Here is a 24,026-nt window from a genome sequence, read left to right on the forward strand (position 1 = left end):
AATTTAAGGAACTAATCCTAATTTCCCCAAAACTGCGATCACTGTGGAAGCCACAGCCATTGACGTTAAATAACCAGCCAGCCTCAGCTTGCTGGTATGCCCTGCTGGTGGAAATATGATTTCTAGACAAGCCTCTAAATCCAAACGCAGAGGACTTAATCCGGACCAACGCTGAGCCCTGTATCAAATCAAGCTTGCCCCACCAACAACTCATCTTCTATAAGGAATTTCTAAGCCTAAAGGTAAACTTTTCACCATGACAAACCTAGTCCCTGTATCTGTCCGGCAATCCGTCATGGGCGGCTATTTGACTTTCAACTGCTCTACCATGACCAGATAACCACAGTTGGCAGCTTGTGCTTTTGACGCTATTTTTTATCGAAATTGTAGAAATTCTTGTTTTATTTATTGACTTTTTGTCATTTTATTTATGAAAATATTTTCTATGTTTCTAAATTGGTTAGGCATTCTTCTAATGATGTGTCTACACTTTAATCACTGTTTGAGTGTTGCACAAACACTTTACATAGTGCCTCTAGGTTGAGCCTAACAGCTTTATTCTGAGCTACCAGAGGGTTAAGCACAGGTTTATTTAGTGACATTTGTGGTTCACCCTGGCAAGGATTGTGATTATTACTTGAGGTGGGTTCTCACCACCTACAAACTAATACTCCTTTTTCTTACAATGGTCCAAGGTGTAACCAGGGCCTGTATGTTAAATGATACTAATTGAGTGCAGCACCTATTCTTATCTAATACAGTAGCAGTATAAACATGGCTTCACACCAACAATTATAGCCTAACTGTAGCATTGTAAAAACTTCAATTCGACTTGTCAAAATATTGACAGATCAAACCCTCCCTTTCAAATTTGAATAAGCCACCTACATGTAGGCTTTAAAGTCCATAATGCATGGTGCATTGCATTTAAAAGTAGGCCTTGAAGAAGTTAATGTTAAGCATGTCCTTGAGGTGACAAGCACCTAAAAGCTATTGTCACTGTAGCAAGATGGCTGTTCCATAAAGAAAAACTGGGATATATTATGAAATGTAATTATGTACTCTTTGGCCAGGAAACATGAGAAACATCATCCCAGGACTTGTTGTAATATTTAATAAAAAAACAAATGTAAGGGTGAAGTCCAATGATCATTAAATAGTAACAAAAGGGTAGTATTAGAAAGTTACTCTTTCCTTAATAAAGCCTTTGGAGGCTAACTTGCATTAGCCTCCAGCTGCAACCCTCTGAGAGCTCAAACGCTGAATGAAGTGTGAAAACTTCCCCCAAAGCGGAAACAAAGGTTTGGGCTGAACCTAGGAACTTGATTTACTTCAAAAGTGCCTCTCCTGTCACAGGCTGATGCCAGGTGACTCAGGCCCCTTCTTTTGTTCACCATGCTCAGCCAGGAACCAAAACCGCGGATAGTGGAGCTGCCCCAGAACTGGTTTAGATTGGCCACTGAGAAGGAGCTGTTCATTGCTGTGGTCACACCTGCAGGAGGGCAGACAGTGGTAGTATGGCTTGACCATCTTGGATTTAGGCAGAGAGGGCCACTGTGGGCCAATTTAACAAGGGTACACATTGGATGCTAAAAAAGAGGGGAGGGCAACCCCCAATGGTTAGGTATGAGCCAGGAGCTACCCCCACTCACAAGCTGGGGCCAGGCATAAGTCTGGTATTGCCAGTATTCTCCTTAGAACACTACTGAATACAAGGAAGATCAGAAAAGGACTGAAACAGCTATCTGAGACCTGGGAAGAGCCCTGAAGGACTGGGCCTGCTGTCTCTTGTGCCCAGGATAAAAACATGGAATCCAAAGGTCGCAAGGTTGACCTGTTCAAGCTAGTGCAACACAACAAGCTACAAGATGCCTATCCTGCAACTGCCCACCTGACTAGTTGCAACTGCACCTTCTCTGGATCCTGCTGTTGGCCTGTACTGGAGTGAATCCAGACCCCATGTGCTGTTCCTGAGATCCTGGAACCCTTGGCTGTGTCGTGTAGGGTTGGACTTCTCCTACGACTCAAAGATAGGCATGTTTCTGGTCAAGACCAGATTAAGAACAGAGGAGGTATTTGGAGCGAAAATTAATTTGAGGACATTTGCCTTAACTTATTGATTTAGCATGAAAGGAACTTCACTTCTGGAAAAAATAGAAATTTGTAGTTGAAGGGGAGGATCACTGTCTTTTTACTTTGTTAGACATGTATTCATATGAGGGTAAAGGTATTTGTCTGAGCAGCTGTCTACAACAAAACACGGAAGACTAAAAAGGAATCGAAGAAGTAAAGACTCAACAACTTGGAAGACAATATCTTTTGCGAAACAACGCTGTACTTTATTAGTTAAAAGTAAAGTTTTCGTTTTGAGATTAAGAAGCAAAGACAGTAAACTATTTGGTTAATGACTTCCCACAGATATGTGGAATCAAATACACTTTGTGGATTCTAAAACGTGTGTTAATAAGCTTGCATTGTTTTTCGTTGGGGGTGAATTTTGTCTTGCCCAATTTGAAAGATGATTTGTCGCACTGGATTAAAGTTGCGGTAAAATAGAGTCTAATCAAAGTTCATATACATATACAGAATATATGTAAAGTCAATATTGATCTGTTCTATCTTCTTTTGTCACAACAATTTTGAAGTTACTCAGTTGGGTCTCACAGAAGGATTTACAGGTTGACGCTGCCTACATCATAAAGTATTGCCTCCCTCCTTTAAGCTCTAGAAATAGAAGTGCTGTTTGTGACATTTGAAGATAATTTTTACTTTTCTCCAATGCTGCAATCCCCCCCCCCACCTTTCCTTCTCCAGGAAACACGAGCATCTTTTGGAAGCTGCATGGGCGCTGTGATTTTGGGGCGGAATGGTCTGAACATAGCGTGTCAGTGACTCTTCTGCACGTAGATTTCAAAGGTTCTATATCGAGGGTGGCTAAGGGGTGTGATCAAACTATTGGGATTGGGAACGGCTGAAAGGGAGGTTATGTAGGAGAAGAGGATGATGAGCAGCTTTCCTTACTTTACCACTATATTATTTCTTAAGGGAAAATCAAGCTTGCATATAACAAAACAAGTCTTCCCTGTTGCTGCGATAGGCAAAGCAGTGCACTCTTATGATGATGTGAGTATTTTTGAAGGATCCAACTACTTGCGGAGGGGTACACTACTAGCTACATCGCCAAAACCACCAAAATGTATCACATGTTTGAATGTGACCTTTGTTTACACAGAAAGGGTAACAAATTAACTTCTTCCATATGTGAACTTACATACACACACACACACACACACACACACACACTGATGGATACACGCGCACAAAAACACTAAAAAATGCAGGTATTTTAATTTTATTTATAAAAGTGTATCAAACAAAAAGTTACATGCAAAGCATCAATATAGCAAACACAATTTTAGTAGTCCTACACATTTGATGAAACACTCTTATACTGCTGCGTGATGAAATAAACTTGTGAACGTGAAACACCAGGACGCCAGTCAGGTGACAAGCCACTGCGGTTGGTCAGCCCTCACAGAACAGCTGCTAAGCAGTGCGCCAGTAATAGTCCTACTTTTAGAAGTTTTACGTGCGGGAGACCATAAAACAGTCATGTTTAGCTAATTAGAACCGTGTGTTCAAATGTTCTGATTCAGCTCTCAGCACAATAAGCCACAGTATTTCTTCTGTCAGCGCCAAATTCTACAGGTGTTATCCTTGCTTCCTAGAAATTAGAAGAAAGTATTGTAAGAGTGATTGCAATATGCATAAGCAAATCATAAGTACTGTCTAAGCTTACACAATACTACACCAAAGATGTAAAATGAGGATTTCTGTGAAACCCATGTTCCAGGAAACATATGCTTCACCAACGCTCTTCATTTGCGCACTACTAACAGATTCAAAAGCGCCAGGTAGCGGGTGGATTGCAAAACCGATAAATAATGGGGAACAAGCGACCAAAACTGTATTTGGGCCTGTTGTAACCTTTAGTGCAGTGGTCAGCACAGGAATTTACAGTCGGGTAGAGATTGATGGTAAATACAGGTCATGTCCTAAATGTAATCCAAATTGAATTTGAATGGTCAGGCATGATTTATATTTTTAATGCGGTTTTAGCTCTATAATTCATTTACACATTTTTCCAGAGACCACCATTTTCAGTTCTCAGCTAGCTTTAGATGTCAATTGCCATTCTTAGGGCCTGATTTAGAGCCTGGCAGACGGGTTACTCGGTCACAAACGTAACAGATATCCTGTCTGCAGTATTGAGATTTCAATAGGATATTATGAAATCATAATACAGAGGACAGGATTTCCGGCACACTTGTGACAGAGTTACCCCATCTGCCAAACTCTAAATCAAGCCCTTAATGTTTCCAAGATACAGAGTGGGCTTTGCTTCAGCCATTGCTCATGAATGGACAGCTTTATCTATTTCTGTTAGGGTGACCACCTCAGTCTAGGTTATTAACGACACTGCTTTGAGTCCTAAACATTTGAACTACATGCCATTGTGTTCAAATGTGTTAATTTAATTAGGTCAATGAAAGCAAAACAAGACTACAACATCCAGAATGCATCAAAATATCTCACAAAAGAACACCACCGGAAACAGGGTCTGTAATTTGTGGAGAGAGATCATTACACTAATCTCAGCTGTCTCCTTTTGATTTAACTGCATTCTTCCCTATTAATGTACTTGTCCCAACAAAAGTGCTTACATGTTTGCATTTAGGGAACTTTTTACTTCAAGCACTCTATGGGAGTGCATGTGTTTTCTTGTACTCTCTCCTGCCCCTTTCCTTTCCCTACCTACTTCCTCCCCTCCCTGTGTTGCTTTCGCCCAACTGTCGAGCGCAGTGCAGACTTAGTACACTGCAAGTGAATATAGCACAACTAGAAAAAAAAAAAAAAAAAAAGAATTTCATTCAAAACAAAAAATAAAGTTTATTTATAGCATAGCAAATGCAAACCCAAAGAAGCTCAGAAATTCAATGGAATCCCGAAAAAGCTCAGAAATCAACTTTTACCTTACCAATGCACAATGCATGCTATAGCTCTTCCTGTTTAGCATGTTCATTACATCACATTACATGGCGGAGGGCTCAATTTATGGTCTGCTTTGCTTAGCATAACGTGCAGATTTCCGAGCTTTTGGGCAATTTGTGTTAGCGGAGTCATAGTTAATCTGTAACTGTTTTGTTCTATACAATATAACATTTTCCAAAAATAACCTACAGAGAAAGACAAGAAGCTAAGAATGCATGCAGTATTGCTTATTTTACTGCATGCAAATCCTGTGAAATCCAAATCAGTGTGTAAATCCAAAAAGGAAGGCTGCATTATTTGTGCTAGGGCAGCTCCTTCACCACTGCAACACATCTTGAAATTATCTATATTTAGCTATATGTTTATTTCTTAGCGTTTTGCAGTACTTACTAGAAATATTGCCGTTTGTAGATGTATATAGTGGTAAAGATTTCACAATGCGCAAGATACAATAAAATATACAACATTGTTTTAATCTCTTCTTGACTTAATTTTTTTGGCCCACTTACAAAATGATGTGTTGTACTTTTGCTCTTATGAGGTAAATATTATATTGCAATGCAATTGTGTTTGTTTTGTGTTTTTGTGAAAACGCCGAGGTATTACAAAATCTTTACAAGCAAATGATTTAACTAAACGGATGTTTATATAGATAGGTGTTGCTATTTCATCGTTTAGTAATTTTGGACGGAAACCTGAGCACTAATTGAGAGGCACCGAGCTTTCCTACATCAGTTGTCTTTGGCGTTCTGCTCCAAGGTGAAAGACATAAAAGGACAGTGCTCATGCATTGTAATGGAAGAGCCAAAAGACAGACTCCTTCTAATGCCTCAGAAAACTGGCACTGCACGCTCCATAGTCTTACGAGGCATTAGCTCATCATGCTTTACTACACTAGCTTTCTTTAATTATTTATTTTACAGAAAGGCTTACCAAGAACAAATTACTTACCTTCGGAAATTCTCTTTCTGGTAGAGATTCAATCGACCTACAGATACTTCGTCTTTTGAAAATTCCACCAAGAATCAGACTGGATTCAGAAACTTTTCATTGATGCTTCTGTGCGCTGGAATTTAGAACCTTGTGGCCCTGCACTGACGCCACTGCGCTGCAGAAAAGACATGAGGGGCCTATCGAGACATCACTCCTGCACACTGACATCTGTTGCTTTCGAAACTCCTCATGCCTCCATATGTGCTGCCCAATAAGGGAATTGGTAGATAGTGTACAGATTCCTACACTTGAGATCTTATTAATGGGTAAAGTCCAAACACAGAATGGGGATGGAGAGTGGTGGTGACGAATTTGCAGCTACAGTCTCTACCAGAAAGAGTGTTACAAAAGGTAAGGAACTTCTGATAGAGACTTCGAGCCTCAGATTCCTCAACTTTTGAATGGATATGAAAGCAATACCTAAAGGTGGTGGGCTGTGGATGGACTTAAACTAGAAAGTCTGTCAGTACATAGTAGACAAAGTGCCCTGTTCGACAGACCTGACTGTCCAGACAATAGTGCTTTGTAAATGTATGGAGAGACGCTCATGTAGCTGCCTGGTTGGTTGCAACGTTGGTCAAAGTCGGACTGGCGTTGAGTCGGCACTGGTGGGAACAATGAGGCCTACCTTTTCAGGCAAGTCAGCATCATCGTCGAAGTACCTGAGCCTGGTGAGGTCATGGGCACCAAGGGTGGGGTCAGTGCTGGAGCCAAGGGCAGAAGTGGCTCAGAGGGTGGAGCTGGTGTTGAAACCAAACCCCTCAGCTGTAATCAAAGAGGAAGGCCTTTCAGCTCCTTGGGGCCTGAAGATACCCTACATGGAGTCAGTAAAGATCTAAAGAGACAGAGCATAGCTGTGTGGAACTTTGTGATCTGGCATGGTGTGGCTCAAGACCCAGGAAACCTTGTTGCACCAGAACAAGTTGCAGAATCATTTATTTTTATTGATTTATGGAAATAAACATACAAATTAACACCCCATGTGCCACATTAATGTATCCTTATGTATCCATTTATACAGACAGTAATAAACAAATGTACAAATTGAAGATACGCTCCCTTCTCACTGGTAATTTTTTTTATACCTGGGTCCATAATGACATGTAGGTGTATACTGTCTAGCCACCTTCCCATTGAGTCTTGGTTTGTTGCTCTTCATGCTCTCTTATCTGTGGGATTCATCTCACAGACACACAGCCACAGGGGAGTATACTAACTTCCCCCCTGGCCTCACAGTTGGACCCAGGGTTGACCCTGTAAGTAGATGCAAATGGTGTACCCACTGGATTCTGGAGCAGATGTTTTTAGCGGACCCCATATATCTCTAGGGTGTGAGCTGGGAGGCAATAATTCGGCATAGGTCTCCAGCTGATCTTTCAAGTATATCAAGTCAGATATCCAATCTTCGAATTTAGGTGCCCGCCCTCTTCCCCACCTACATCCCACCCTCCTTTTTGCCAGCAGGAGGCCTAAGTCTGTATATCTACGATGCACAATTTCTAATGCTCCTGTGTATTCCAGCAGAGCTATGCGCGGTGCGAGCATTAATATCATGAGGAATAGAGCGCCTTCGACTTCTTTCCAGAATCGCAGCACCTTGTGTCATAACCACTGCAGGTGTAGAAAACGCGGACACTCAGCCCTGCACCTCGCGAAGTTGTCATCTGGCCGTAGGCCAGATTTATGGAGCTTCATAGGGGTGTAGTATAACCTGTGTAGGAATTTATAGTGTATGAGTCTCAATCTGCTGCTTGCTATGATCCTACCAGTTTATTGGCAACAATATACCCATTGTTTATCCGATAATGATATCTGCACCTCTCTGCCCCATCCTTCCCACACTCCCCCACTAGTTATTCGCTGTTCTCGGTGTACAGATTGATAGAGGGTTGAAAATAAGTACGGTGGGCTGCCTGCTTGTAGCAGTGTGTGAAGGGTGTTCCCCCTCAGTGGTTCTGATGGGAAGTTTGGTGTAGGGTCTCTAATGCTGTGTTCAAGACAGATAAACAGGTAATTATTAAGTGGGGTCTTCAACATGTCATCTGGGAGTGTGTCACGCTCCTGGAATTATCCTTCTTTTTTAGGTCTCCCCCTGTGAGTAAGTCAAGTTTCTTTAGTAATTGTGTACCTGCTGTTTCGCATGTATCTGACACGGCCCCCTGGTTCAACAGTGGCATATCTGGTAAGTATAATAAGCATTTTCCTGTGCGGTTCACTCATTTTTCGTGCACAGGCCACCGCAGAGTCGGTGGGAGGTAATATCCCTGTGAGGCCTCGGATATGTGGAGTTTGGGGGGAGGGGCAGGGGGGGGAGGCATGTAACCCTGCTTCACTGCCAGATGTGGCATGTACTGGGGAGGTCAGTACCAGTAATGTGAGAAGTGTACCTGCGCGCAATTAGAGTTCCAGGTCAGGGGCTTAAAATCCCCCTCTGGCAAATGGTTGAATGAGGGTTTCCATTTCAAATGCAGCTGTTTACCAGTCCACGCCAGCCTGATCACTTGTGTTTTTGGCATTTTGAAAAAGTGTCAGGGTGGTGAGAATGGTATATTTAGGAATAAGTAAAGTAGTTTGGGAAGTATGACCATTTTCATTAGCGAGATACGACCAGCCAACGATATAGGCAGGGTGATCCAGTGCGTAATACTGGACTGTATATTTTCCAGTGCTGCCCCGTAGTTTAACCGCATTAGTTCTTCCTGGTCTTGGGTGAGCTCTATGCCCAGGTATCTAAGATTCATATCAGTCCATTGCGAGGGGAAGTACGAGCTGCATCAGGGTGTGTCAGTGGGTAAATATGCGATTTCCCCCAGTTTATTTGGATACCGGACATGTGGCCAAATTTGATAAACTCCCACAGCACGCGGTTTAGGGTCTCCGCTGGGTTTCTAAGATATAATGCTACATCATCTGCATGGAAAATGTCACTTACCCAGTGTACATCTGTTCGTGGCATGAGTCGCTGCAGATTCACATGCTGTGCACAGTCCGCCGTCTGGTGTTGGGCTCGGAGTGTTACAAGTTGTTTTTCTTCGAAGAAGTCTTTTCGAGTCACGAGACCGAGGGACTCCTCCCCTTTCGGTTCCATTGCGCATGGGCATCGACTCCATCTTAGATTGTTTTCCCCGCAGAGGGTGAGGTAGGAGTTGTGTATGTTAGTCATAGTGCCCATGCAATGGAATGAATACGTATGTACATAATAAAGGTTAAAGTAATATATTTACAAATGTACAATTGTTTAAGATCTACTTCTAAACGGCTACAGGCTCCCGGGGAGGCGGGTGGGCGCATGTGAATCTGCAGCGACTCATGCCACGAACAGATGTACACTGGGTAAGTGACATTTTCCGTTCGATGGCATGTGTAGCTGCAGATACACATGCTGTGCATAGACTAGTAAGCAGTTATCTCCCCAAAAGCGGTGGTTCAGCCTGTAGGAGTTGAAGTAGTTTGAAATAATGTTCTTAGTACAGCCTGACCCACTGTGGCTTGTTGTGCAGTTAACACATCTACACAGTAGTGCTTGGTAAATGTATGAGGCGTAGACCATGTTGCTGCCTTACATATTTCGGTCATTGGAATATTTCCTAGAAAGGCCATGGTAGCCCCTTTCTTTCTGGTTGAGTGTGCCTTTGGTGTAATAGGCAGCTCTCTTTTTGCTTTAAGATAGCAGGCTTGAATGCACTTAACTATCCATCTGGCAATGCCTTGTTTTGAAATTGGATTTCCTGTATGAGGTTTTTGAAAGGCAATAAATAGTTGTTTTGTCTTCCTAATTTGTTTTGTTCTGTCAATGTAGTACATTAGTGCTCTCTTGATGTCTAATGTATGTAGTGCTCTTTCAGCTACCGAATCTGGCTGTGGGAAGAACACTAGTAATTCTACTGTTTGATTTAAGTGGAACGGTGAGATAAACTTTGGTAAGAATTTTGGATTTGTTCTTAGAACTACCTTATTTTTGTGTATTTGAATAAATGGTTCTTGTATGGTAAATGCCTGAATCTCACTCACTCTTCTTAGAGATGTGATGGCAATGAGAAATGCAACTTTCCACGTTAAGTATTGCATTTCACAAGAATGCATGGGTTTGAAAGGTGGACCCATGAGCCTTGTTAAGACAATGTTGAGGTTCCATGAAGGAACAGGTGGTGTCCTTGGTGGTATAATTCTCTTTAGGCCTTCCATAAACGCTTTAATGACAGGTATTCTAAATAGGGAAGTTGAATGAGTAATCTGCAGGTAAGCAGATATTGCGGTGAGATGTATCTTTATGGAAGAGAAAGCTAGATTTGATTTTTGCAAATGTAGTAAATATCCTACTACATCTTTTGGAGATGCGTGCAATGGTTGAATTTGATTATTATGGCAGTAACAAACAAATCTTTTCCATTTATTTGCATAGCAGTGTCTAGTGGAAGGTTTTCTAGCTTGTTTTATGACCTCCATACACTCTTGTGTGAGGTCTAAGTGTCCAAATTCTAGGATTTCAGGAGCCAAATTGCTAGATTCAGCGATGCTGGGTTTGGATGCCTGATCTGTTGTTTGTGTTGTGTTAACAGATCTGGTCTGTTGGGTAGCTTGACATGAGGTACTACTGACAGGTCTAGTAGTGTTGTATACCAAGGTTTTCTTGCCCATGTTGGTGCTATTAGTATGAGTTTGAGTTTGTTTTGACTCAATCTGTTTACTAGATATGGAAGGAGAGGGAGAGGGGGAAAAGCGTACGCAAATATCCCTGACCAATTCATCCATAGAGCATTGCCTTGGGATTGATGGTGTGGGAACCTGGATGCGAAGTTTTGGCATTTTGCGTTTTCTTTTGTTGCAAATAGATCTATTTGAGGTGTTCCCCAAATTTGAGAGTAAGTGTTCAGTATTTGGGGGTGAATTTCCCATTCGTGGACTTGTTGGTGATCCCGAGAGAGATTGTCTGCTAGCTGGTTCTGGATCCCTGGAATAAATTGTGCTATTAGGCGAATGTGGTTGTGAATTGCCCAATGCCATATTTTTTGTGTTAGGAGACACAACTGTGTCGAGTGTGTCCCCCCCCGTTTGTTTAAATAATACATTGTTGTCATGTTGTCTGTTTTGACAAGAATGTATTTGTGGGTTATCATGGGTTGAAATGCTTTCAACGCTAGAAATACTGCTAACAGTTCTAAGTGATTTATGTGAAACTTCCTTTGATGTATGTCCCATTGTCCTTGGATGCTGTGTTGATTGAGGTGTGCTCCCCACCCTGTCATGGAAGCATCCGTTGTTATGACGTATTGTGGCACTGGGTCTTGGAAAGGCCGCCCTTTGTTTAAATTTGTACTGTTCCACCATAGAAGCGAGATGTATGTTTGGCGGTCTATCAACACCAGATCTAGAAGTTGACCCTGTGCATGTGACCATTGTGATGCTAGGCATTGTTGTAAGGGCCACATGTGCAATCTTGCGTTTGGGACAATGGCTATGCATGAAGACATCATGCCTAGGAGTTTTAATACCATTTTTGCTTGTATCTTTTGTGTTGGATACATGGCCTGTATCACCTTGTGAAATGTTTGAACCCTTTGTGGACTTGGAGTGGCTATCCCTTCTGTTGTGTTGATTGTCGCTCCTAAGTATTGCTGTGTTTGACACGGCAAAAGGTGTGACTTTGCATAGTTGATGGAGAAACCCAGCTTGTGAAGGGTCTGTATGACATACTGTGTGTGACGTGAACACATTGTTAGCGTGTTGGTCTTGATTAACCAGTCGTCTAAGTAAGGGAACACGTGTATCTGCTGCCTTCTGATATGTGCAGCTACTACTGCCAGGCATTTTGTAAAGACTCTTGGCGCAGTTGTTATTCCGAATGGCAACACTTTGAATTGGTAATGTATTCCTTTGAATACGAACCTTAGGTATTTCCTGTGGGAAGGATGTATTGGTATGTGGAAATACGCATCCTTTAGGTCTAATGTTGTCATGTAGTCTTGCTGCTTGAGCAGTGGGATTACGTCTTGTAATGTGACCATGTGAAAGTGGTCTGATTTGGTGTAGGTATTTAGTGTTCTGAGATCTAGTATTGGTCTCAGAGTTTTGTCCTTCTTTGGTATTAGAAAATACAGTGAGTAAACTCCTGTGTTTTTCTGTAGGCTTGGTACTAATTCTATTGCGTCCTTTTGTAATAATGCTTGAACTTCTAGTCCTAGAAGATCTATATGCTGTTTTGACATATTGTGTGTTTTCGGTGGGACGTTTGGAGGGAATTTGTGAAATTCTATGCAATAGCCATGTTGGATAATTGCTAAGATCCAAGTGTCTGTTGTTATTTCTTCCCAAGATTCGTAGAATTGGCTTAGTCTTCCCCCCACTGGTGTTGTGTGATGGGGTTGGGTGACTTGTGAGTCACTGTTTATTTTGAGGGGTTTTGGGACCTTTAAATTTTCCCTGACTTCTTGGGAATTGGCCTCCTCTATATTGTCCCCGAAAACCTCCCCTTTGATATTGACCCTGGTAGGTAGGTGGTCTTGTCTGTGAAGTGTTGGTTTCTGTGGGTTGACCCCGAAACCCTCCCCTAAAAGGTGTCTTCCGAAATGTGCCTCTGCTCTGCGGGGAGTAGAGTGCGCCCATGGCTTTGGCTGTATCGGTGTCCTTTTTTACTTTTTCAATGGCAGTGTCTACCTCCGGCCCAAACAATTGCTGTTCATTAAACTGCATATTGAGCACAGCCTGTAGGATTTCGGGTTTGAACCCAGAAGTGCGCAGCCAAGCGTGCCTCCGTATTGTGACTGCTATGTTTATTGTCCTTGCAGCTGTATCGGCTGCATCCATGGAAGACCGTATCTGATTGTTCGAGATACTTTGTCCCTCTTCCACGACTTGTTGCGCTCTTTTTTTAACTCCTTGGGAAGGTGTTCGATGAGATGTTGCATTTCATCCCAATGAGCCCTGTCGTATCTTGCCAAGAGTGCTTGCGAGTTGGCGATACGCCACTGATTTGCTGCTTGTGCTGCAACTCTTTTTCCCGCTGCATCAAATTTGCGGCTCTCCTTGTCTGAAGGTGGTGCGTCGCCTGATGTATGAGAGTTGGCTCTTTTACGAGCTGCCCCCACAACTACTGAGTCCGGTGTTAGTTGTGTTGTAATAAATATTGGGTCTGTGGGAGGTGCCTTATATTTTTCTCCACCCTTGGAGTTATGGCTCTGCCTTTAACTGGCTCCTGAAATATTTGTTTTGAGTGCCTTAGCATTCCTGGGAGCATGGGAAGGCTTTGATACTGGCTATGGGTGGAGGACAGGGTGTTAAAGAGAAAGTCATCCTCAATAGGTTCCGAATGTAGTGAGACATTGTGGAATTCGGCTGCCCTTGCGACCACCTGTGCATATGATGTACTGTCCTCGGGTGGTGACGGTTTAGTTGGATATGAGTCTGGACTATTGTCAGACACTGGGGCGTCGTAGAGGTCCCATGCATCGGGATCATCCTGGCTCATTGTGGTATGAGCTGGTGAGTGCGTTAGTGGTGGAGTTTGCGCCGGTGATGCATGTGCTGATTGTGGTGGAGAAGGTGGTGGTGTTACTTTCTTTACCACCTTTGCTTGTGGTTGCTTGTCCCCTTGTTGGAAAACAAGTTTCCTTTTCATCTTGATTGGGGGAAGAGTGGTTATCTTCCCTGTGTCTTCCTGGATGTGAAGCCTCCTTTGAGTGTAGTCAGTTTCTACAGTTTGAAGCTCTTGACCAAATCTATGCAATTGGGTGTTTAGTCCTTGTTCCTCTGTATAGGAACTAATTTTCGTTTCCGAGGCTTTTTTCGGTACCGAAACCGTTTCGGTAGGCTTTTTAGGCTCCGAAGAAGATTTCTTTGATTTCGGCGTGGTATCTCGGTGCCGAACATCTTCGGTGCCGCTGTCTCTGCGCCGAATTGTCTCGGAGCCGGTGTCTCGGCTCCGAGGTTGCTGTGTGGCGGTATCACGACCGGAGTCGGATGACTTCGACACCAGCATGCCCTTTTTCGGTGCCTTGGCTCGGTCACCTAGTTTTTGGGTTAAGCCATGGCCTGTTGGCAGTGGCGTCCCCTGGGCTTTTATGGACTTTTCGTGAGTCCTAATTTTCGACGTCTTACTCACGGTTGTTATGTCTTCGGCGTCGGATTCCCCCGAATCCGACTCGTGGATGGAGAACGCTTCCTCTTCGTCCTCGAACCGATGTTGTCCTGTCGGCGTGGACGCCATTTGCAATCTTCTGGCTCTTCGGTCTCTGAGCGTCTTCCTCGACCAAAACGCTCGACAGGCTTCACACGTATCCTCCTTGTGCTCCGGGGACAGGCACAAGTTACAGACCAGATGCTGATCCGTATACGGATATTTGTTATGGCATTTAGGACAGAAGCGGAACGGGGTCCGTTCCATCAGTCTTGAAGTCGCACGCGGTCGGGCCGACCAGGCCCCGACGGGGGATCGAAATTACCCCGAAGGGTCACCGGAGCTCTTCAAGATTCGGTGTCGATTTGTTCTAACTAACCCAATACCGAACGAAACAATACCGACGTTTTTTCCGAGATTCTAACTAACTTTCCGACCCGAAACACGGAGCGAAAAGGAACACGTCCGAACCCGATGGCGGAAAAAAAACAATCTAAGATGGAGTCGACGCCCATGCGCAATGGAACCGAAAGGGGAGGAGTCCCTCGGTCTCGTGACTCGAAAAGACTTCTTCGAAGAAAAACAACTTGTAACACTCCGAGCCCAACACCAGACGGCGGACTGTGCACAGCATGTGTATCTGCATCTACACATGCCATCGAACATAATGTTATTAGTATGTATCCACTAGGTGTACGAATCGTGAATGTATTGTAGTGCTGGCGAAGTTTGCCCGCAAGCGCAAAGAGCAGAGGTGACACAGGGCAGCCCTGTTTGGTCCCCTTGGATATGAAGAAGGGCGCTGAGTGCTCGCCATTTATCTGCTTGCATGCTAAGGGGTTAGAATAGAGCAATGCAATCCAGGTTCTGAAAGCAGGTGGGAAACCCATACGTCGCTATATGACCATTAAATAGTCCCATTCAAGGGAATCAAAGGCCTTTGTGGCATATAAGATCGTTGCTGCAGAGATTCTGGGGTCCATGCTTTGTTGTATTGCAAAGAATGGGTCTAGGTTATGCAAGGTGGATCTGCCTGGGATGAATCCTGATTGATCTGGTCTGGTCAAGAATGGCATTAATAGGCTTAGTCGGTTAGCTAGTACTTTTGCCAGAATCTTTAGTGACAGTAGTCGGTAGGACTCGCAGCTGGAGGCTGTTTTATTTGGTTATGTAGCGTAATTAGCAGGGCTTTTCTCATAGAGGGCGGGAGTTGCCTCTTCTGGTTGGTCTTGGTATAGACCTCCTTTAACTAAGGGACGAGTATAGCGGTATACGTTTTATAAAAGTTGGCTGGTAGGCCATCTTGGCCCAGAACTTTGCATGACGGAAGCTGCATTATGGCTTCTCAAAGCTCATGTTCAAGTTCAGCAAAAAGGAATTTCCACTGAGAGTCACAGAGCCAAGCCTGCGCTACATCTTCTAAATAGCTGCCTGTGTCTGGGGGCATTGTCCTGGCCGAGGAGTATAAATGCTCATAGTATGTCACAAATGTCATAAGTATATCAGGGGTATCTCGGAGTATGCAGTCAGAAGGGTTACATATTTTCAATATAGTGCTATCTCAGTGTCCCGCACGAAGGGTAATGGCTAGCGCACAGCCTGGCCTCTCCCCTTCACCGTAAGAACGTGCCTGTGCATATTTGCCCCTGAAGAGGACTTCTCGCTCCACCGTCTCCTGATAGTCCGTGAGTGCCACCCGAAGATGCCGATCTGTCTGTAGTATGTATCTCAGCCAACACAGATTTTAGTTCTTTAATTTCTGTTTCTAGACAAGCTAGGGTGGACTGGAAGTCGCATAGGATACCAGCGCTGTTTATTAAACAACACCCATGCACTGTGACCTTGAATGCCTCCCATATTGTGCCTACTTTGGAGACTATGCCCCTGTTCTTATCCAAAAACTCCACTATTTCCCTCCTAAGTTCCTCACGAAAGTGGTCGTCCAATAGCATACTTGGGGATAGCCGCTATTTAATAAATGGGGAAATTGTGGCAGGCAATTCCAGCCTGAGAGTGACTGGGGAATGATCCAAATATGTGCGGGCCTGATGTGTGACCTCCCTAATCAAAGGTATCATAGGTTGAGATAGGAGTCAGTAGTCCAACCTAGACCAGCTGGAGTGTACAGTAGAGTAGAAAATGCCCTCCCTTTCTTGTGGGTGCACCCAACGCCAGCAGTCTACCACCCCGTGTGCAGCTATGTCGGCGCTCAGACGATCCGCGGCTCTAGTGCGGAAAGAAGCTGTGTTAGTCTCTCTGTCCATATGAGAGTTGAGGGCCAAGTTAAAATCTCCGCCCCAAGGTAGATATGTCGAACCTATATCCACCACATGACTTCAGATGGGATGGAAGAATAAGGGGTTGTCTGTGTTTGGCCCTTAGCAGTTAATTGTGATGGACTGCTGCCATATCCTTCCCCAAAGGATTGTGTATCTACCCTGTGGGTCATTTATAGTACCTTGAGGTATATATGGAGTGCCTTTGCCTATTAAAATTGCGGTGCCTCGGGAATAGGAAGAAAAGTTGGCATATTGTCGAAAGGAAGCCAAGCTAGTCGTGAATGAAACCTGCGCTCCAACTGCAGCTGCAAAATGGGTTTCCCGTGGCAGCGCCAGGTGAGTGTTGTGTCTCTCTAAATATGTTACTATGTGTCTTTTCTTGCATGGATCACCTAGTCCCAGTAGGTTCCATGTTAGGCAGTTTAGTGTATGGCCAGTTTTAGTTGGCTGATTCTCCGCTGAGCATATCGACATCTAGTGTTGAGTATGTGGGCTAGTCATTATCTGTGGAGGTCGCAGCGTGTATACTGTCAAAGCCTCATGTGTGTAGCTGAGATGTGTGGGTATGTAGCCTTTGGTAACTTTTCAACTTTCCCCTCCCTCCCACACTGCCGGCCCAAATCCATCAGGTAAAACCCTCTCCTTGAAATGCCAAACCAAAGCAATCAACATTAACCATGAAATCTCAGAGGGTAAAGGTGTATTCCCAAGTAGTGTCAGCCAGAGGGCCAGGAGAATCCAGTACTGATGTGCCACCTTATATCTACGGTGCAGTGTGGGCCATCTGCCCGCCTCTTGCAGCATCAGTCTTTGGATATTTGGAGATGGGCAGGGGGGTGACAACCAAGCGGGGTGCAGCAGCTTTACTACGGCTCCCTTTGGGAGTGTTGCCAGTCTCTGTCCTGGCTATACGCAGTCTCAGCCTCCCATGTGCCTAGTCTTGATCCGACATTGCAGAGGATTATCTTGGTTTAGAATAGGCTCAGTCCTGCGGTAATTCCCTCTCCCAGTTGAGTTTTAAATATTCGCTGGCCTGTTGCAGGGTGACAAATACCCAGTCTTTTGCCTGATGTGTGATCTTCAGGCAAGCTGGATACAGCATTGCATAAGGGATATTCACTTGTCTCATTATCTGTTTTACTATGGCATATTTTTTACGAGCTTCCTGGACAGCCAGTGTGAAGACCGGATAGAGCAATAGCTTACCCTCAAAATCCAGGGGGTGCCGTTCATGAGCCATTCTCAACGTCGCGTCCCTGTAACTCAGCTGGCGTACAATTATCGGATAGGGAGGAGCACCTGGCTACGGTCTTGTCATTAGTGCTCTTTGTGCTCTCTCCACCACCAAAACCTGAGAAAATGCCTATGCCCCAAACAGTGGAGTGAGAAAACGTTCTAAGTACTGCTCCATGCTCCAAGTATCAGTGGATTCCGGGATACCCACAATTCGCAAGTTAATCCTCCTAGACCTTGCTTCAACATCTCCATTTTTGGCCGCAATGATTTTAAAACTTTGGCCATTTGCAATAGCTGTTCGCTTTTTACTTGCACTGAGTTTTCAACACTTGAGATTCACTGTTCAGCTTCAGACAAGCGCCCAGCATGACTCTCCAGCTTGTTAGTGAGTACCTCATATTGGGCATTCATATTATCTATCTTATTGTCTATTGAGGAGAAACTGGACTGCTTTGTGAGCAGAACAGCTTTCATTCCCCCCATTTCTGAGGACTCGCCCGGTGTTGCTGATTGTGCAGATCATTGTCCATATTGTCTGGCTGCAACCTGGTCGATTTTTTGGCCCTGAACTGTAGTTTCTCTTGTTTGGCAACTGATTTCCCCATTGTCACTGACATTGAAGCTGGAGTCTCAGTCCGCTACTTCGTAGTTGTCTGGGGCAATTCCCGGTCTCTGCTATTGGGCTACCTGGTTGACCAGAAGCAGACCACTGCTCACCCTCCTGCCGCGGGGCCCCTCCCCTCTTGCGTGAAGTTTTCTCTGCCAATGCCCTTGATCCCAACAGGCAGTCAATAGGTCAGAGCACCAGCCTCCTCCTGAGGAGTGGCCCGTCGTATGTGGGGTTCAGTCCCACACCTTACACTCCCACAGGGCCAGGGTCCAATCCAAGTGCCCAAAGTCACGGCTGCTGGATCCCCCCCGCAATCCAGGCGACGCACGATAGCCGGGGCCATATTATCCGCAATAAGCTTGCTTCTCAGCTGCAGCCTCAGTCGCCTCGCCAGGCAATGAGCTCCTCTGCCCACTGCTGTCGTCTCCAGCTGCAGATCAGGGCCCAGTGCGCCGCCTCTACAACACCCACACGCCACGCCAAACCAGTCTCCATTTCCTGTGGCTCCACAATCGGGCTGGTCGGAGCAGTCCCCACCTCTCTATGCAGACTGCGCTGCAACCTGCCACTCCCCTCCCCCGTTCTGCTCCTCAGACCAATGCAGGATAGTCAGCTTGCACTCGGACTGGGACTCACCTCTGGCAGCCCTGTGACACAGCGCCCCCTCCTACTGTGCCAGGGAGCGGTTGTGTACCGCTCTTCCAGGCCTCACCTCTTTGGCCGCTGCGGCACCGGCGTCCCCGGGCCTCACCACTGTCCACCCCGCACGACCTCAGGCCCCCCCGCCGGCAGCCACCTTTCCTACTGCAGGTGAAGTCGCCGTGCCCTCCAAGCATCCAGAGGCCCCTCCAGTGCTGTGAAGCGGACGGGCGATTACTGCTCTCTCACAGCTCCAAATAGGCCTGTCCACTCTGGGGTTAGCCCCCCGCACCGGCGAGTGTCCGTCTGCGCTGTAGTGCAGTTTTTTTAGCCTGGTCAACAATTATTGAGGCGCACTTTGGGTGTTATATTTATCCTGGGGAGGATTATGCTGGACAGAGTGTCAGGGCCGCAAGAGCCTCCTAAGAGTGCGGCCATCTTGCTCGCCGGCTCTCTAGAGCCCCAAGAGGAATCATCTCTGAAATCAGCCAACTTCTGGAGAAGGAACAGGAGAGTTGACGCCGCCCATGGACTTTGTCAGGTCAATGGGAGTAGCGTGAAGGAGCAGAACTATGCATCAACTTATGATTTTGTGCCTACACCAGGACTTGAGCACAATGAACACTGAAATCTAGAGCTGCTTCATCAACCTTGGAAGTGAGAGTGGAAACAGGATTGAGTCTTGGACTACAGGCAACCCCAGCTCTACATCTTCTTGTGTTTGGCAAAAAAGTTTTGCCTCTTGTTCCCTGATGACCTTCAGGTTCATCGACGTGCAGTCTCCGCAGGTCTCGGAGTTGTGGCCTGACCCCACACACCAAATGCAAACTTGGTGGGAAACTAACAAACATCTGTTTCTGACAGTCCTTACAGGGCTTAACACCTGTTGTTTTAGGGAGTAACACCCCATGCACACTGAATTTAAAGGAAAAAATGAAAAAAGTGATCTCTGAGAGACGAGACAGAAGCTCCAGATCTGTGCCTCACCCACTTGATGTCAGTTTTATTTGGCTTAAAGACACTGAAGCCAGGAATATCAAGTCATTTGTGGCTTGTATCATAAATATGGTGGGCTCTGTAGAATTTGAGTTAAAAAAAAAAAAAGTACAGTGGGTAAAAAGAATCCTCCCACAGTTTAACAGGTGCCTCAATTTGGTACAATGAATGTACTCTGAGTAGCATTAGAATGGAGGCAGTGCCCACTGATTAAATAGATACCCCTCAACAAGTTTCACTTGGAGTTCAATATTAATTCTATGTGGACTGTGGAATTATCCCACTCCCACTGTAGATGTCCATCTGAGCAAGGCTGAAGAACGATTAACCATGATTCAACTTGACAAGACTATTATAAGAATAGAATAAAAGCTTCAGACTACTATTTGTGCACGTCTGTGAAGGTAATTAAATGGCGCTATTAGATAAAAAGGCCTAGTCATCCTAACCTGAGACATTTGCGTTGGAGAAAGAACTGTATTTGGATTATCTGTAAAATCATGTACGATAGCCTGTTCATGTATTGAGTAAGAAATAAGAAGTATTTGACATTTCGGACCTACTTTGTTTAAACTAAACAAAAACCTGATACGCACTCAGGCCAATTGCTAACATCCACAAACATAACACTGCGATAAAAACCCTCCAATACTATGCAGTTACAAGCTAATACCCATGAATGGGAAATAATCACACTGACCCAGTTTTTCTTGGTAAAGCTGTGTGTGGAATTCCCTATTCTAAGCAGATTAATGCACAATTTACTATCACTCTGAGAGGTGGCAGATGGGCGTGATGTGCCGGAGCACGACGTGGGCAGCTGATGGGCAGGGGAGGCGAGAACCAGACAGTCATCTTGTGCCCGCGAGCCATGTTCAATCATCCAGCAATGTTACAGGTCAGATAAAATCAGGCTCAATGTTCCCATACCTATATGTTTTGTATGGGCTCAACAGTATACTTCCCCGTGACAACTTTCCGCTGATTTGTAATTAAACCTTAATGTTTATATAAAAGTAGTTTTCCCGTTAAAATGTAGATATGCTGGACTTGAGAGCTAGAAAGATAAATGCTACAGAAATAGAATGTTAAATGCACTCTAGCATTCTGAATATCATACAGCTGTCGGAAGGTTTAAATCTAATTTCTCACGTGATATATTGTTATCCTATGAGGAAAGACAAAAAAGGAATTGAATTCATAGGAATGAGAGCAGCTAGTCATTTTCATAAGGGAAGTACATTGATTACTATTTATTTTACTTCAAGATAGTGTGGCAGTAAATATTCGCAATAGTGCTTCAACTTCTGTAACCTAAACTGTTGCATATTCCATACTATTCCATGAACTAGGTCAATGATAATGCCCCTGCTGCAGAGAGGTTTTTATCACTGAATTTGGACTACACAGGCCATCTTTTTAAATGACGGCCTAGTTAATATGTTATATCTTAGCTGTACCTTTAAGCAATTCAGTTTTAAGTGTACAGTATACCGACATTTTCTGGACCACTGTTGTTAAGGGTAAAAGAAAATCTACATGAAAATATTGGGAAAAATATATGTCCTGCCTATTTTCAATATATTTATATAGAAACAAAACTTTGATAGTGCGTTACCTGTAATCACTGTATTTCCTTCGTAGTTGAAGGCGCATGAGAAGATCTCATCTGTGTGGCCTTCCAGTACCTGAAGGCACTGTCCGGTATTTGGATCCCAGAGTCTAGCTGTTTTGTCGGCACTGCCTGTTAGTATTCGATTACCTTGGGCGTTGAAGCAAATCTTAAAGGAAATATATGACAAAGGAACAGAAAAATATAAAATTATAATTTAAAAATGCATTTCTAATATGTTGCTTAGTCTTGAATGAATAGTTTCTTACTGCTTTACTTCCTATAATATTTAATTCACCCAGGGACCGTCATTATATGCAGATCAAAAAAAAAGCTAACATATTGTTGGATCCCTCAATTATCGATCTCAGTTTTGTGACCAAAATATCAATGAAATATCACTCTGATTCAACATACCTACTCTTCACCAACATACGTATTGTTCCATTTTCCCACAATGAAGGCACGCTTATTAAAAGCTGAACTTTCAGTCTAAGGAAAAATGCAATTTAAAAAGCTTAATTGCCAATAATCATATCCAGCTGATCTGTTTCTAAGTTCACACAAGTACAAACAAGTATTGGCAAAGTCAATAGGGCTCACCTATGTGATATCTAGTTGCGTTATTGGAGTGAAGTGGAATGGAGTGCCACTGTGTGGTCTGGAGTGGCATTGCATGGCGTGGAGTGACATTGTGGCCCCTTAGAGTGGAGTGAGATTGTGTGGTGTGGATTAGAGTGGAGCAGATTGCCACTGTGTGCCATGGAGTGGAATGGAATTGTGTGGAGGGGTACTGTGTTGCATGGAGTGGCACATTGTGGAGTGGATTTTCACTGTGTGGTATGGAGTGTCACTGTGAGGAGTGAAGTGACATTGTGTGCCTTAGAGTGGCACTGTGTGGAGTGGATCTGAGCTACACTCACTGAGTGGATAGGAGTGTCATTGTGTAGCGTGGAGTGGCATTATATGATGCTGAGTGGAGCAGCAAGGAGTGGAGTAGCATTGAGTGGAATGGCACTGAGTAGAATGGCATTGTGTGTAGTGGAATGGCAATGTATGGCGTGAAGTAGAGTGGCTTGGAACGGAGTGAACTGGCATTGTGGTTAGTGTGTGAAGTGTATTGGCACTGTGTGGCGTAGAGTGAAATGGCACTGTGTGGAATGGAGAGGCATTGTGTGGTGTTGATTGGCATTGCATGGAGTGGCACTGTCTGACATGGCGTGGACTGGCACTGAGAAGTGGTACTGTGTAAATTAGAGTGGCATTGAGTGTATTGGCACTGAGTGGAGTGGAACTGTGTGGAGTGGAGTAGTATGTTGCATGGAATGGAGTGGCACTGTCTGGAGTGGCATTGTGTGGCAAAGAGAATAGTGGAGTTGCGTGGAGTGGAGTGGCATTGTGGGGCACGTATTGGAGAGGCATTGTATTTTGTGGAGTGGCATTATGTGGAATGGAGTGGCATTGTGTGGAGTTGCATTAGGTGCCATGGCATCAAGTGGCATTGTTTGGAGTGGAACCGAGTGGGATGAGGAGTGGCACTGAGTAGAGTGGCGTGGCATTTAGTGGAGTGCAGTGGCATTGTGTGACGTGGAGTGGACTGGCATTAAGTGGGGTGACAGTGTAGTGTGAAACAGAGGCATTGTGTGGTGTGGAGGGGATTGGCACTATGTGGCGAGAAGTGGCATTGTGTGGCGTGACATTGAGTGGAGTCAAGTGAAGTTGAGCTGAGTGAGGTTTAGTGAAGTGGCATTGAGGAGTGCCATTGTATTGAATGGGGTGGCACTGAGTGGAGTGGCATTGTGTGGTGTGGCACTTTGTAGAATGATGTGGAATTGAGTAGAGTGGGGTGGCACTGTGTGGTATGGAGTGGAGTGGCACTGAGTGAAGTGGCATTATTTGGAGTGGAGTGGCATTGGTGGAGTAGCATTGTGTGGAGTGACACTGAGTAGAGTTGCTAGACCTGTCAGCCTTAGGGTGGTCTTCCCCCCAAAAAAAATTCTTTCCTCCTTCATTTTTGCTGATCTCATTTTTGTTGGCCTTAGGACTCTGGGTATTTCTTTCACTACTAACCAGTGCTAAAGTGTGTGTGCGCTCTCTCATTCAACAGGGTGAAGTTGGCTACCATTCAATTGGCACATTTCATTTACTCGTAAGCCCCTAGTAAAGTGGTACTGCATGTATTCAAGGCCTGTAAATTAGAAGCTACTAGTGGGCCTGCTGCGCTGATTGTGTCACCCACTTAAGTAGCCCTTTAAATATGTTTCAAGCCTGCCATTGCATTGTGTATGTGCAGTTTAAACTGACATTTGCACCTGGCAAAAATAAAGCTCTCTTTTAAATACATATGTCAACCTAAACATCCCAGAGGGCAAGGTGCAGTGTATTTAAAAAGTCGGACTGTAATGTAAACTTTTACATGCCCTGGTAGTGAAAAACTCTTAACCCCTTGGATGCGGGCGTCGGCCACTGGCCGACGCCCGCACTACCTCCCTGGTG

At 44.6% G+C, this 24,026-nt stretch overlaps 1 protein-coding gene across 1 annotated transcript in view; it reads right to left on the reverse strand.

The window, feature by feature from the left end:
• Positions 1-3,336: 3,336 nt before the first annotated feature.
• DAW1 (dynein assembly factor with WD repeats 1) overlaps positions 3,337-24,026 on the reverse strand; it is a 190,905-nt gene continuing 170,215 nt past the window's right edge. The window contains exons 12-13 of the mRNA XM_069213859.1: positions 21,537-21,699; positions 3,337-3,724 (exon numbers count right to left, since the gene is read on the reverse strand). Of these exons, the coding sequence (XP_069069960.1) occupies positions 3,690-3,724; positions 21,537-21,699 (198 nt within the window). The 3' untranslated portion in view covers positions 3,337-3,689. The remainder of the gene's footprint in view (positions 3,725-21,536; positions 21,700-24,026) is intronic.

The sequence above is a fragment of the Pleurodeles waltl genome, chromosome 11, assembly GCF_031143425.1.
Source record: "Pleurodeles waltl isolate 20211129_DDA chromosome 11, aPleWal1.hap1.20221129, whole genome shotgun sequence".
Classification (NCBI taxonomy): Eukaryota; Metazoa; Chordata; class Amphibia; order Caudata; family Salamandridae; genus Pleurodeles; species Pleurodeles waltl.